The following is a 14,969-nucleotide window of genomic DNA, read 5'->3' on the forward strand; positions in this document are numbered from 1 at the left end:
ATTTCACACCTAATAGGCTGACTGTAATGAAAAAACAAAGCAATATCAAATTTTGGAAAGAATGTAGCAAAGTTAGAACCCACATGTACTGCTGATAAATGTTAAAGAGTGAAACCATTTTATGAAGCAGTCTGGCAGTTCCTCAAAAGGCTAAACAGAGTTGCCTTAGGACCCATCAATTCCATTCCAACAGAAAGTAAATTAGTGGTTTCCTTGAACCAGACAGGTGGAGGCATTATGAGGATGACTGCAAATGAGTTTGGGCTCTCTTTTCAGATGATGAAATGTCCTAAAATTGATTGAGGTGATGGTTATATAACTCTGAGACTTACCATTAAGTTGTACACTTTAAATTGGTGAATTGTACGTATGTGAATTACATACAGCCATTTCTTAAAAAAAAAAAAAAATTGATGTCTTTAAGTGCCCTGCAAGGGATTCCCTGACCCTATTTTGTGGTAACCTTGCTCTCCCCTTTTCACTCTTCCCTCTCTGTCAGGAATCTGCAGAGCTAATGCATCCCAGTGTTTGTGCAAAGTCACCTTCTCAGTAAGATCTAAAATCACAAACCCACCCCTGGCCAGCACTCCCTGCTCTACTCTCCTTTTTCTTTTTACCATAGTCCACACCACACTCTTAACATGCTTCACAGTTCACTCACTTAATAGTCATTGTTTATTGTCACACCATGCCCCCAGTGAGAATGCACAAAAAACATTGTTTTGCTTCCCAATGTATCGATGTATCTCAAAGGATTAGTTAGAATAAATGCTTGGCATATATTAGGTGCCAAATTATATAAATATCTGTTTCTAAAATTAACTCCTTATCTCATTACACCAGGGAGAATCTTGATGTGGCGAGATAGTAGTTCTTCTGTCTTGAATTAAAAGTTATTTTTCACTTTGACTTAGTAATTCCATTCTAGCGAATTTATCAAAAGAAAATAATTGAAAAGAAGAAAAATTGCTTTGGCTTACTTCGTGACTTCTTTGTGCCAGGTACCATTTCAAAGCTGGTAATAAGTGATCAACAGCAGAGAAATACGTAAGTGAATTACAGTGTATTATCTTAGTTCAATATCACATCACCCATAAAAATCATAATTATTACTTTTTGTGGGAAATGTTTATGCCACAATACTGTATATGAAAATGTATATAAACCTGCATCTATACCACTGATTTAATCAATTTAGTCAATCTTTATTGCCCACTTACTCTGTGCCAGACCCTGATTCAAGTGGTGGATACATGCAGGAACTACAATAATCAAGATCTGCCTTCATAGAACTTGCATGCTATTTGGGAAAGTCAGGGGAAGATAAGGGAATAAACAAGTAAGGTGATTTCGGAGAGTGATACTTGCTGTGAGAAAAGCAATAGGATTGACTGGTTTGTGTGAGCAAGTGGTGGAATGGAGTCTCCACCTTGCCTAAAAATGGCAGAGACAGCAACAGAAGCCAGGTTACCTAAATGCTTGGAGTTTATATCATGGGAAAAGTGAAACTAAGGAGTGGTGTTCACCAGAGCAGTCACATGGTATTTATGTTTGAAACCAACAGGGCAGGAAACAAGCTCTGGAGACTGTTGGAGTGACAAAGGCTATTGTTGGAGTCTTGAACTAGAACTCTGGCGCAGCAGGAATGCAATGGAGAGCAGATTCCAGAGAAATTTAGAATATAGTAACAGACCCTATTTTTCATTATGTGACATGAGGTTGAGAAAGAGGAATGTAGAGTGGCTCCTGATTTTCTGGTTTAGCAGCACTGTGTGGAGAATAGAGAAAAGGCATGATCAAGTATCAAGGTAGGGGTGGGTCGTGGTTATTTTTTCATTATTAAAATAATATTTTTCTTCATATAATTTTTGGGAATGTTGGGGATTAACCCCAGGGTTTTGTGAATGCTAAGCACATGCTGTACCACTCAGGGGTACCCCAAACCCCCATACTGTAATTTTTGGAATTAAGTTAAAATCAAGGACAAGAGAAATACATTTCTATTAGTCATTGTGTTTTTATCAAATGATATAGAAAGAGTTGAAATACTATTAATGTGGTATTGCCTTTTAGAAAACTAGCAAAGTTAAAACCATAGAAATTCTTAATCATTTTAATGATATGCATTTTGTGATATAAGTAAAATACATTCAGTTTTTATGTTTTGTACTTATTTTTAACTTTTTGTTACTCTAGGATGACTAGATCATTTGTTAATTCTTGTATTCTAAGGAGTTCGTTTTTTTCCCCCTCTAGATTTGGTGTTGTCTGAAAACTTAGGGCACATACTCTCAATTCTAGTATCAAATATGATGAAAAGTCTGTCACATTTGTTCTGGGTCTCTGCACTTATTACTGTATTTCGTACAAATGTTTCTAGCGGAGTATGCAGTGTTTTGACAGTGGTAACATCCAAACCTTGTACTTCATGTACTGACTGAAATATTCTAAGGAATAGAAGTAAAATCATTACCAATTACCAGATATTAAACCAAACGTTCTTCTCTAGGTCTGCAAAGCTTTTTCTTAGAGGAAATAACATTAAGAAAGGCATTCTTTCATTTGTTGTTTTTCAATAAATATTTAAAAAGCATATCTCTGCCCTGAGAGGCAGCATGGCATAGCAGGAAGAGCACTAGATTGAGAGTCCTGAAACCTGGTTGCTGACTTTGGCTCAGTCATGAACTGACAGCATAATTCTGCAGATTTGTGTTTCCCAAGGCCTTGGTTGCCTTGTTTATAAAATTAGTAGTTATACCAGCTCTGACCTTTTATTATTCCACTACTTGAGTTCCTCTAACTTTGACATGTAAAAATTATTTTAAAAGCATGTCATCTTTTTGTTATTAGATTATTTAGTTAACTATTCGACACTGTAGTATCTAAGATCATATTTTCCTCTTCCATCATCAACTCACACACACACACACACACACACACACACACACACACATACACACACGTGCATGTGCATAATTTGAAGATGTGTACTGCTTATCTTAAGAGCAGAATTTGGCCCTACTCTGTAAATGTGTTCAGAAAACAATATAACACAGATACTGAAGGCAGCTTGTTTTTAACTTGTAGCTAAACATGACATTCAAATGTTAATTGGATGAATAAATCTTGTTCATTTTACAGACATGGAAATGTCAATGGAATAAAACTATTTATCACAAGATAATGGTCTCCTGCCGTCAGATAAATGCCAAGATGAAGATACTTATTGAAAATGTATCAAAATATTCTATTGCTATTTATTGAAAATAAAGGTTGAGGAAAAGTTCAACTTTTCAGGTCAAACATGAGAAATGCCCTACTTATGGTATTAGTATATTACTATATCAAAGACAATGTGCAAGGCGTAGGAACTTAGGAACATTCTAAGAAATAATAGTCCAGAAATGAATCTCTGAGCTTTGATGAATTGCTGGCACAGTGGAGTTGGGGCTAGGAGGAGATACCTAATATTTATTGTGCATACAACATAGTCCTGGGTACACTCACTAATGTAATGTAAAAATTTGAAAAAAATTATTTTCATTTTACAAGTAAATTTAAAAACTAACATGCGGTCTCACAGGAGTGAGACCGCATACAAACATGAGTGTTTAAATTTAGCCTGAACTCCAAATGTAGTGAATTTCTCCGACACCCTACCTTTTTATTTATACTCTCTAAATCTGAATACCATGAAACTTTTTAGTTTTTTGGATATTTGGGGTAGATTATTTCCCCATGTTTTGTATGACTTGATGACCAAGCACTTCTTTGGATCTAATGATTCAGTATGTAAGGAATTCTTTTAAAATAATAATGTGCACTTCTGCAAGCCTCAAGAACTTGATCGCTCTGAATGGACCAAGTAGTACTAAGTTCTAGCATCTAGATCCCTTCTTTTAGCAGTATGTGTTTTGAAAGTTTCTACATAACTCCTTCTTTTCCATTTTTGAACTTAGGTATGCGTTTTATTCAGCTTTTTCACTGCTGTGACTAAAAGACCTGACAAAAACAATTTTAGAGGAGGAAAAGTTTATTTGGGGGCTCATAGTTTCAGAGATCTCAGTCCATAGGCAGCTGGTTCCATTCCTTGGGGCTCAAGTTGAGGCTAAACATCATGGAAGAAGAGTGTGACTGAGGGAGGCAGCTCACATAATGATCAGACAGCAGAGAGAAAGAGACTCCACTCACCAGACACAAAACACATACTCCAAAGGCATACCACCGGTGACCCACCTCCACCAGTCACACCCTGCCTGCATTGTTTCCACAGTTAATCTCTATCAGAGGATTAATTCACTGATTGGATTAAGGCTCTCAACCTCCTCTTGCATTGTCTCACACATGAGCTTTTGGGGAACACTTAATATCTAACTCATAACAGTATCTATTTTTCCTGTTTACTTATCTTCCATATAATAAAAGTGTTATAGTGGTCTTCATAAAGATATATTATGTTATCTATATATTCAGTTGTTACTGAATATAGATGGATAAGTGAAACCGCTTAAAGAATTAAAAGGACGATTATTGTTCACTAGTGCTTTTTACCAATCTCTTCATGCCAACCCCGTTCTCATTCCCCAACAGACTTTATTTCCACCCACCACAAGCACTAGGTGCTAATGTCTCCCTCTTCTGGACGCTCCAAGAACTGAAGTTTTTCTCTGGCAGCTACCTCTCTTCTCCCTAGTATTTTAAATTATCAATGTTTGCTGTAGTTTCCCTGGTAGATGGTAAGTTCCTTACTTGGAGAAAGTATGTGTTTTCTTTCTCCCTGTTCTCCATGATATCCAGCTGAGTGGTATGGACATCGCACGTCATCAACAGGAGAGTGACAGAATTAGTACTGTGTCTTTGTTTTCATGAATAGAGGAAGTATCAAGGTTTCAGAGATTCTTAGTGAGCCCTTGTGAATATGGGAGCCTGTTTACCTGGTCCTTTGCCTATGCTTGTACCTATCATTTCTCTCTAAAACACATTTGGCTTTTTTTTTTTTTTTTTTTTTCATAAAATTCCTAGAGGCAATGAATGGGCAGAAAATTTAACTGCTAGGTAGATACAAAGGAGAAAAGTTTGAATATTATAATGTTCCTCAGGCAGAAAATAGTAATTCATACAGGATGTTTTTGATATGCAAGTAAGGTGAACCCTAGTAAAGATTTTTTAAAAAGTCTTGGTATACTTCTAGTACTTTTAGATCAACACCAAACACCACTGTGTCATGTGGATCACTAACAGTCTTACTGTTCACCTTCACAGATGGGAGACCCTTAGCACTGAAGGACATATGGGAAGGAGTCCACGAGTGCTATCAGACAAGACTGCTACAGGGACCATGGGACACTATTACCCAACAGGTTAGAGAATATTTTCATTTTATTGTATGTAATTGTTTCCCTCTATTCATCTTATCGTTTAGTTGTCTCACCCACTCCTTTCCCTATTTTACTCTTCCACATTCAAACTGACTTCAGTTCAAGAACAGTTTCTTTAAAAGTACCTCCCCAGACTTGGTTTAGACTCCCTATTAGGTTATGAAATCACCCTACAATTTTCCTTCATACTTCTTATCACAGTTTTGAATTACATATTTAGATGTCTTTAGATGTCTTTTCTACTATTTTGTGAGCTCATTTATGTCCAAGCTATGTTTGTTTTTATGTTTTATTTTTCATTGTACATTCAACATAAGCAAGGTACTTATCATATAGTAAGTTTTGTACAACAACATTGTACAAAAATAGAAACTAAGTTGACACATAACACTGAGAAATAGGTGCTTTAACTTGTGTTGTCTATCTTTCACAATTTTACTCATAGGTGCATTTGCAAAGAAAGTGAACTTTTGATTAATAATAGATTGGCAATAGTGATTTGCAAAAGTAGACAAATAGATCTGGAAAAGGAGATATATAAAGTAGATTTGCAAGAGTAGAGAAAATAGATCTGTCAATCATGTAAGTCATTATTACTGCCTTGATAAAATCAGCAGTAATTATTTTAGAAATTTAAAAATACTCATCACCTTGCAACCAATCATGGCCTTCTTAAAAATTATTTTTACTTAAATCAAACATTTATTTTTTCTAAGTCTCTGTTAAGCTTAATGAAAGCTTCCTTTAAAAGTGACTTTATGAGCCATTAGAATTTCATGCCCTCTTATGTATTTGATCATAGTAATGGCAGTTTATCTCCCAATCAATGTTAAGAATCCTTAGCATCTCATGAGTAGTTCTTCAGTAATGACTGCAAGTGGCCATTCTCCAGGTTTTAATTGAGGACAAAACTAGCTTTAAGTATCTTTCACACTGCCCATTAGGTTAAATCTTTTCTTTTCCCTCCCACTATCACCCTCCTAGATTAAGCCCTGTGACCTCACCTGGACTGATTAGTAAAGGCTTTTACTCTGATTTTCTGCTCCTTTTCTCTCTAGTTCTTACCATTTGTCTTAACATCTTCTTAACTATTCTTGTTAATGTCTCACCCATACTCAAACCTGCAGCAGCATTTCAGGGGTCTGTGGGGGATGTAGTTTAAATGCCTTGCCTGGGCTTCAGTGGCTGTCACTCACTGGTTCTCTCCTGCCCTTTAAGTTTTTTTTCTCTTCCTCCACTCTACACAGCTTCTGCCAAACATGGCTATTCATTTCTCTGTACCCATTTTGTGCAGTTTGTTCTTGGAATTCTTACAGGTTTAATCCTTTCCCTCTATGCTCTATTTCCTACCTATTCTCTCATATGCTTCTCTCTCTCTGGAACTACTGAAGCTCACAAAAATGATTCCCTCTGAAATCCAAGTTCTGTAGAACAGGCATATGTGGTTGCTATGAAGAATGATAATGTGATATATGAGCAAAGCAGCCCTAAAGATTTTTGGCAAGGACATCTTACTTTATGCAAATGATTTTACATTAACCTTGAAGTATGTCAAGGTGAGTGCTGAGAGTTTCAACTCCCTGTTTTTTTTTCAGTGACCACATACTGTCCAAAAATCTATACTGTAGAGTCAGAATCCACAGGACCCAGGAAATATTTGGATGTAAGAGTCAAGGAAGATGACAAAAAATAGAGGAAGAGAATATCCAAAATACATATGTAATTTAACTTTAGCACCTTTTTCTCAGCTCCTTCCCAATTTCTGTTTTCAGTGTGCTCCCGAGACCAATTCCTTTTTCCTCTCACTAGCAGCCCTATTATTAATCTCCTCAATGCCAGTATACAGTGCAATTCCTGGTGGCCTGTGTACTTTTGCATTTTAATTCTACATGCCTCTGTTCTGAATCATGACACAGGAACAAGATTTTGAATTCAACTCTATTTCCTTAGTTTCCTCATCTGATGTTGCTAGTAGATTTCTCTAAATTGATAGAAACCTTGAGATGTTAAACTAACCAAATAAAACAATAGAATTGACTAATGAATTTAGTTTATAAACATTTGAATGGATCATTTTTTCCTATTTGTAGTACAAGTAAAAAAGGAATACCTTCAATTTTGTTTGAAGATGTGTATATGTGTATGTAAGTTAGCATTACTATTTCTTTTTTCCCCACATTTTTTTATTGATGCATTATATTTGTACATGATGGTGGAATTTGTTGTTACATATTTGTACATGCACGCAGCATAACGATATAATTTGGCCAATATAATTCCCCAGGCATTACTATTTCTGTAAAGGCTGGGTCTCACTTAATAGGAGGAATATTCAATATAACCAAATTACAACCCAATTCTAAAATTTAGATGAACATTTAGAATTTGTCTTATTGGAGTTTGATGTGTGGACAGGTATACCACTTGTAATAAAAAAAAAAAAAAAACTTTATTTAAGTTCTGGAGTTGCTCAACATAGTACATGTCCAGGCTTTAAAGACCAATCAAAGGGAACTTATTGGTAGCTTTTTGGTTGCACTATTTGGCATTTGAAAGTCATCCTATATATTTCCTTTGAAGGTCTTGTTTTTTAATACCTGTTGGTTAATAGGATAGTATTATGTCTTTTTCTTTGCCTGAGTTCTTTGGGATAGTGGGACTTCATTTGTTTAAGACCTCAAGTGAAGAAAAACAAGGTGTCCTCAGTGGGACTGAAAGGGAGGGTATGGTATAGCCCTAGGGGAAATAAGCTGATAGAATATTGATGGTGCTGAATAGTATCGCTTGCAGAATTATACTAAAGAAGCATTAGCTTGCAGACTGAACATGATAATGATATCCTGTCCTCTAGAGTGACTTAAAAACAAAAGCAGCCTTTGTACAATATAAAATGCATTTTACTTCATTTTCAGGCCTGATTGTGCTCATATAGTTTGTTGCTCTTCATCTTTAGTAATCACACTTCTGTTCTCTCAGCATTTGTCTTGATGATAAGGGCCTGCTCATGTCAGACATGAACCCTCTCTTTTGAAGACAAGCCACTCATGAATCTCATACATTTGATTATGATGATTACTCACCTGCCTTTGTCCAACCTTATGGACTACCTATTATCTCAACCCTGTAGTCCTATGAAGAACTTTCAAAAGAAAGCTAACAGATTGGATTTGAGAGAGTGACTGTTACAGTAATGATTACTGGAAGGTGTGAATTCCATGGTTTAGGCAAAGAATTCCTGTGATCTTAAAATGGGCTAAGTCTCAAGATAAAAAAAAAAGGCATGCCTTCAATTTTGTTTCAACAAAAGTGTGTGTTTATGTGAGTGTGTAGTAGTCAAATAAATAATTTATTCTTCTTTTTGAAAACATTAATTTTGGAAATATTTTAACATACAAACATAGAGATAAGAAGATAAGAAGTTCATGATGATCTTATTTATTTATTTACCTTGCTGCTAGGGGTTGAATCCAGGGTCTCACACATGCTGAGCCCACTCTACCACTGAAAACTACATTCTTTTGATGTCTCACCAGTCTGGAATTATTTTTTTAAGGAAATTCTAGACATAAAATTTTATTTCATTCATAAACATTTAAGTAAGGTAAGGGTTTTACATGAATGTTTATAACAGTTCAATTTACAATAGCCCCAAATGGAAACAACCCAGGTGTCTTTTAGTGAATGGATGTTTGAACAAACTGTAGTACATCCTTATCATGGAGTACTACTCAGCAATTCAAAGAAAACAATTATTGATACACTCAACAACCTATATGAATCTCCAGAGAATTATGCTGAGTGCAAAAAGTGAATCCTAAGAGGTTGCATAGTGTATTATTCCATTTCTATATGACAAAATCAAAATGACAAAATCATAGACTGGAGAACAAATTCGTGGTTTCTAGAGAGGGATGTGGCTTTAAAAGATGTAATGGGCCATGCGAGGTGGTGTAGACCGGTAATCCCAGAGGCTGGGTAGGCTGAGCAGGAGGATAACAAGTTAAAAGCCAGCCTCAGCAAAAGAGGCACTAAGCAACTCAGTGAGACCCTATCTAAATAAAATACAACATAGGGCTGGGGATGGGGCTCAGTGGTCAAGTGGCCCTGAGTTCAATCCCCCGGACCTCCACCCCCCACAAAAAAAGATAAATAAGGATTCTATGGTAATGGAAATGTATTCACTGAATCACTGTCAGTATCTTGGTTGTTGTAAGGTACTATAATTATGCAAGTTGTTATCATTGGCAGTTATAAGGAATCTCTGTCATTTCTTTCAATTGAATATGAATTTTCAGTTAACTCAATAAAAATTTTTAATTTATGAAAAGAAATCTGAAAAGATGCAAGTGAAGTTCTGTCATCACAATTAAAATTAAAATTGTAGATAATTTCTTAATATCATTAAGTAATTATTGTTTAAATTTCCCTAGTTTATATATTTTTTACAGTTTGTTTGAATTTAGATCCAAATAAGGTCTACACATTTAAATGGTTAATATCTCTTGTGACTTTTCAAATCTTTATAAATTCTTATTTCTCCATTTTCTCCATCTCTTCCTGATAATTTTTTTTTTTTGAAGGTTGCTTATCCTTTTGTATTTTGCAGACTGGATTTTGTTTTCTAATTATGTCTGTGTGATGTTTAGTATGGTCCTCTCTACATGTACTATAAACTGGTAGTCAAATCTTAAAACTGGATCAAATTTCAGGTTCAGTTTTTGTTGTTTGTTGTTGTTTGGAAAAGAGTACTTTATAGGTATTTCTGGCTATGCCAATAAGGAAGCACATAATCTCTTATTGCTCTTTATTTTGGCGATGTTAGCAGTCATTGATGATTATTGTCTACACTCATTAAGGAGAGGATGTTTTAATCCTCTCATTCATTATGTATTAGTTGGACCACTTCTGTAATGACAAAGTTTCTCCCATCAGCTTTGTTACCTGAGGTATGCTTTGTAGAAGAAAGGAAACATGAATGCTTGATTCTTTCACTTTATGCTCTAGCTTTCCAGATAATGAATTGGTTCTCTAGCCACCTCCAGAGGTGACTGAGAATTTTTAAAATATAAATCTTTATGAACTCATTGATATGAATGTTTTACACATTTCAGATCATTGTAGTGATTATCTTTACTGATGTTCAGTTTGCCTCATTTGATAAGTGATAGTCTCTTTTAAGCTGGCTCTTGAGTCATGTTGAAAACATATTTATCGGGCTGGGGAGATAGCTCAGTCAGTAGAGTGCTTGCCTTGCAAGCACAAGGCCCTGGGTTTGATCCCCAGCACTGCAAAAAAAACCAAAAAACCATATTTATCTTTGATGGCTTTGAGAAATGGTAGAGACTTTCTGTGTTTGCTGGAGACAGAGAATGGATTTGACCCTGAGGATCAGCACTTAGGTTGCATGACCTTTGGTAAATTATGAAGAATTTTCATTAGAGATGATGGCATCTGCAGAGTTGGAGGAAAGAATAAATGACTCAATAGATAAAAAAAAATTTGAACATAATCTCGGACATAATAAGCAATCAATATATTATATAATTTTCATAATCAGAATTATTATTTCCCAGTAAACAGTTATTTCAGTGATATTTTTCAACCACTTATGATTAAACTAGGACAAATTTAGGATTTGACCCATTCTTGCCTTTTACTCTGGAATTGACATTAACCCCTTGATCTTTAGCCAATGCATCTACCTCAAGGTCTCTATTTCAGCTCTGTGCTGCTTCTCTCTCTTCCCCTGTCTTACCTTCCCTCTTTCATCAGTTTTGTATTTTCCAGAACCTTATCCTGACTTTTTTTGGTCTTGGACACATTTGCCTTCATGAACTCTGTATTTGTCTATTTTGTGTTGGTAGAAGTAAATATATGAACCTGGGTACTTTATTTATTTATTTTTTTAAAGAGGTTTATTTGAGTCACAGTTTTGGAGGCCAAAAGTCCAAGATTGTGCAGTTCCATCTGTTCAGCCTCTGGTTAGGAGACCTCTGGTTGTATACAGGAAGGGTAATGTCCACATGCATAATAGATCATATGGCCAGACTGGAAGCCAGAAGGATTCAAGGAGCAGCTTTTGTTATTTTTAGTTTACTCTCAAGGGAACTAAGTGGAGTCCCTTGAGAACTACATTAATCCCTCCTGAGGGCATCACCTCCAGTGACCTAATCACCTTCCATTAGGTCCCACCTCTTAAAGGTGGCACTTCAACACTGCTATACTGGCGACCAAGCTTCCAGCATGTGAACTTTTGGGGGATACACTCAAATGATACCCATATCATAGCGAGCTCTTTTCTTCATAAAAATATGAAATTTATATTATATTTATAACTACATTGTAATAAGATGATTGTGTTCATGTTACTAAAATATTTTATTACTTACAAGTTTATTTTTAAAAGCAATTAAAACATTCACATGAATTTCTAAAGGTATGGTAAACACTGGGCACTGTGCCTACTCTAATGAGTAAGTCAGCCCTGCTACATCCCACCCTTTTCTGCTACAGGACAGGACTGCAGAAACCTTGGTGGTTTTCTTTAGTTCTCTCATGTCCAGACAAGTCTTGGTGCCATTTCTACTATGCATAAACTGACTACACATAATAATGTGACTTGCCAACTCAGAACCTCATGAACCAGACCCATATCCTCTCTATTCTCTAATTCCCAAACCAGAAGAGATTCACAGTGTTACATCATTCTGCACACACATGTATGCCAACTCATGAATATATGTACACATATGCACACACTCATCCCTCTTAGGGAATAACCCTTTCAAAATTGCCTTCTTTCCAAACCCCTCCTTTACTTCCCAGCTGTAAGAGGTGAAAGTTGTGTATGAAATTCAATCTGTGTTTTATTTCCTTCTAAATATGTTCCTTCTAACACCTGAATGACTTGCTTTAAATTTTAAGATACTTGTTTTCTAATTCCACATATTTAGGGAAAGTGAGTACAAGTAAATGAATGGGACTGGAGGAATAAAAGTGAGAAGAAACTCACTGATTACTTTCTTCATTTGATCCCACCATTCAGGTAGTATGCAGAAACCAAATTAAATATTTGTAGGGAGTTGCATTTTGCATTCTCGAATACAACTGATTTCATTTTGAAGACCTTGTCATGCCTAAAACATGCAAAAATATGATAATTTCAGTGACTTTCACTTTCTTTCTATGATAAATTTCTCAGGGTAAAAAAAATAAAAAATAAAAATATGCACTCTTGAACAAAACACAACACACACACACACACACACACACACAAGCTCTTTAGGTACCTTTTGGTGAATAGATTGCTTTTGCCTCTCAGTGATGCAGGAAGTCACTGGTTAAGGATTCTTAAATAATGAAGCTTGATATGTTGCCTGGTGATTTATAATGATGCCTGATAAACTGATGATTTAATTGTGCTTCCTCTAGTAATAATCTTAAGTGCTTGAGTGAAGTTCCAGTGATTGGCTTTCTTCTGAACTCAGTCTCCCTGGAGTCTTTAGGCATCTCTTTTACACAACATCCGATAACTGACTTTTAACTGCTCCGATTTTAAATAATACAAATCAATTAAAACACACAGCTGTTTAACAAAACTTCTCAGTGTTGGTATAGGTCTCGGTGGGTATTTCCTGATGGCTTATAATGACATCAATTTAGTGCACCTGGTAGGATCTGTGTGAACTGGAAGTGGTTTAATTCTTAAATGACAAGAAATTAAGAAGTCTTTATGGATTGCTGCTGCTTCTTCAGAATCACTGCCAGCTCCATTACTGCCTTCTTTCATGGTGAAGTTTTATTTAAATGGGACTGTGGACATCCTGGATTGTTTTCTTTGGAATTTGTGATAAATCTGAGTTTCTAGGTATTAGCCTGATCACTTTAGTAGGCAAGTTTATGGCACCACAGTAATGTAGCCATCTTGCAGGATTTTTGTGGAAACCTCCCAATGTTTCCACAGTTCTCAGTGATTCTCCACACGTTCTTATCTTAGTAGGTGAAATATGCTTCCATCAATGTATTCTCACTTTTGTATCTTAGAGTAATGATGATAGTATATTTTTCTGTCTCTACTAGTAATTATTTTTAGATTGTCAGTCTATATGTGTATTGTGACTTTTAATATTTATTGAGTTCTGATGCTGTGGGTACCATACATCATCAGAGTATGTCACTTCCATATTCATTCTTCTATCATTTCACAAATGACCACTGTCATTCACACAGGATATGGATTCTTTTCCTGTTTGGGGGGAAAAACACATTGTTATGAATTTTGTTTGTGCCTTAGACTTTCCTTACATTAAGAAGTATATGAGCCAGGCATCATGGCACACACCCATAATCCCAGCTACTCAGGAGGCTGAGAGGCAGGAGGATGGTTAAGTTGAAGGCCAGCCTGGCAAGGTAGCAAGATCCTATCTCAAAATAAAAGGGTGGGATGTAGTTCTGTGGTAGAGTGCCCCTGGGTTCAATCCTCAGTACTGGAGGAGGGGAAGAGGAATGCATATGAAACTTCTTCCTTCTTTTCTTTAAGTAATTTGTTTTTTTTAATTTTTTTTTTTTTTTTTTTTTTTTTTTTTTTTGGCAGGGGAGTTGGGTTGCTCTGTATCCTAGCATGTTTATGAAAAGTCTTAACTACATACTAGTGCTATTTAGGCATTGGTGTGACATTATTTTCTTACCTAACTTTTATTTTCTAAAGTTTTTGACCACTAAACACTAATTAAATATTCAAATTAATCCAAATAAAAATGGAGATGATTAATTGACTCTTGTTTTATTAAAATAATTTCTAAGATATTTTGCTTTAGTTCATTCTGATGAGAGTAGACAGTAAAAACAAGAGTTTTTTATATCTGGTTTTTTTATATCTGGTTGTATTTATATCTGGTTGAGCAGAATATTAGCGTTTTTACCATCAAAGTTACACTTTTGACTCAGCACATGCTTTGAATTTGTGCAAAAGCCTTATTGAGAGAATTTAATAGCATTTCATTGATCCTTAGAGTTTCTCTTCCTAAAAAAGGACCAGCTTATAAATATAAAAAATAAAATACCATTTAAAATATTTAATAATTAATTTTAATATTACTCATCTTAGCACATTTCATTTTTATAATTACCTACCATCAATTTTTAATTTTTAATAAACATCCTAGTTCCCAAACTTCAAGTTTGAGGAATATTTATATTCCAATTTCCAGATTTTGAGAAAGAGGTTAATGGTGGCTAGGTGGTAAAGCATGAGCTGGAGGCAGGTGGGGAAGGCTGGGGGTGTGGGGAGGCAGGGACAGGACCTGGAGGGAAAAGGAACACAGGCTCTGCTGATACATTTACCTGGGTAAGTTTTATAAGGAGTGTATGCTTCCTAGGAAAGATCACGTTTGTTTTATTTTGAGTAGAATTGTTGCTGTACACACATATTCTATCATGCATTTATTAAACACTTTTTGAAATTCTACTTCTTACCCCCTTGAGCTTCTCTTTTCACCATTTCCCTGATTCTTTTCCATGTCAGCTACTAAATTCCTCACTACATTTGCTGTCTATATATCGTAGTTAAAACGTTGGCCAATAAATAATGAT

At 35.5% G+C, this 14,969-nt stretch overlaps 1 protein-coding gene across 4 annotated transcripts in view; it reads left to right on the forward strand.

Annotated features, from left to right (window-relative positions):
- Positions 1-14,969, forward strand: part of Atg10 (autophagy related 10) — a 266,366-nt gene that overhangs the window by 177,716 nt on the left and 73,681 nt on the right. For all 4 annotated transcript variants that reach the window (XR_007109189.1, XM_047556694.1, XM_047556693.1 and 1 more), the window contains one exon: positions 5,263-5,360. Coding sequence is in view for 3 of the 4 variants with exons in the window: in XM_047556694.1 (XP_047412650.1) it covers positions 5,263-5,360 (98 nt within the window). In the remaining variant the exon portion in view is untranslated. The remainder of the gene's footprint in view (positions 1-5,262; positions 5,361-14,969) is intronic.

Source organism: Sciurus carolinensis, chromosome 6, assembly GCF_902686445.1.
Source record: "Sciurus carolinensis chromosome 6, mSciCar1.2, whole genome shotgun sequence".
NCBI classification, from domain to species: domain Eukaryota; kingdom Metazoa; phylum Chordata; class Mammalia; order Rodentia; family Sciuridae; genus Sciurus; species Sciurus carolinensis.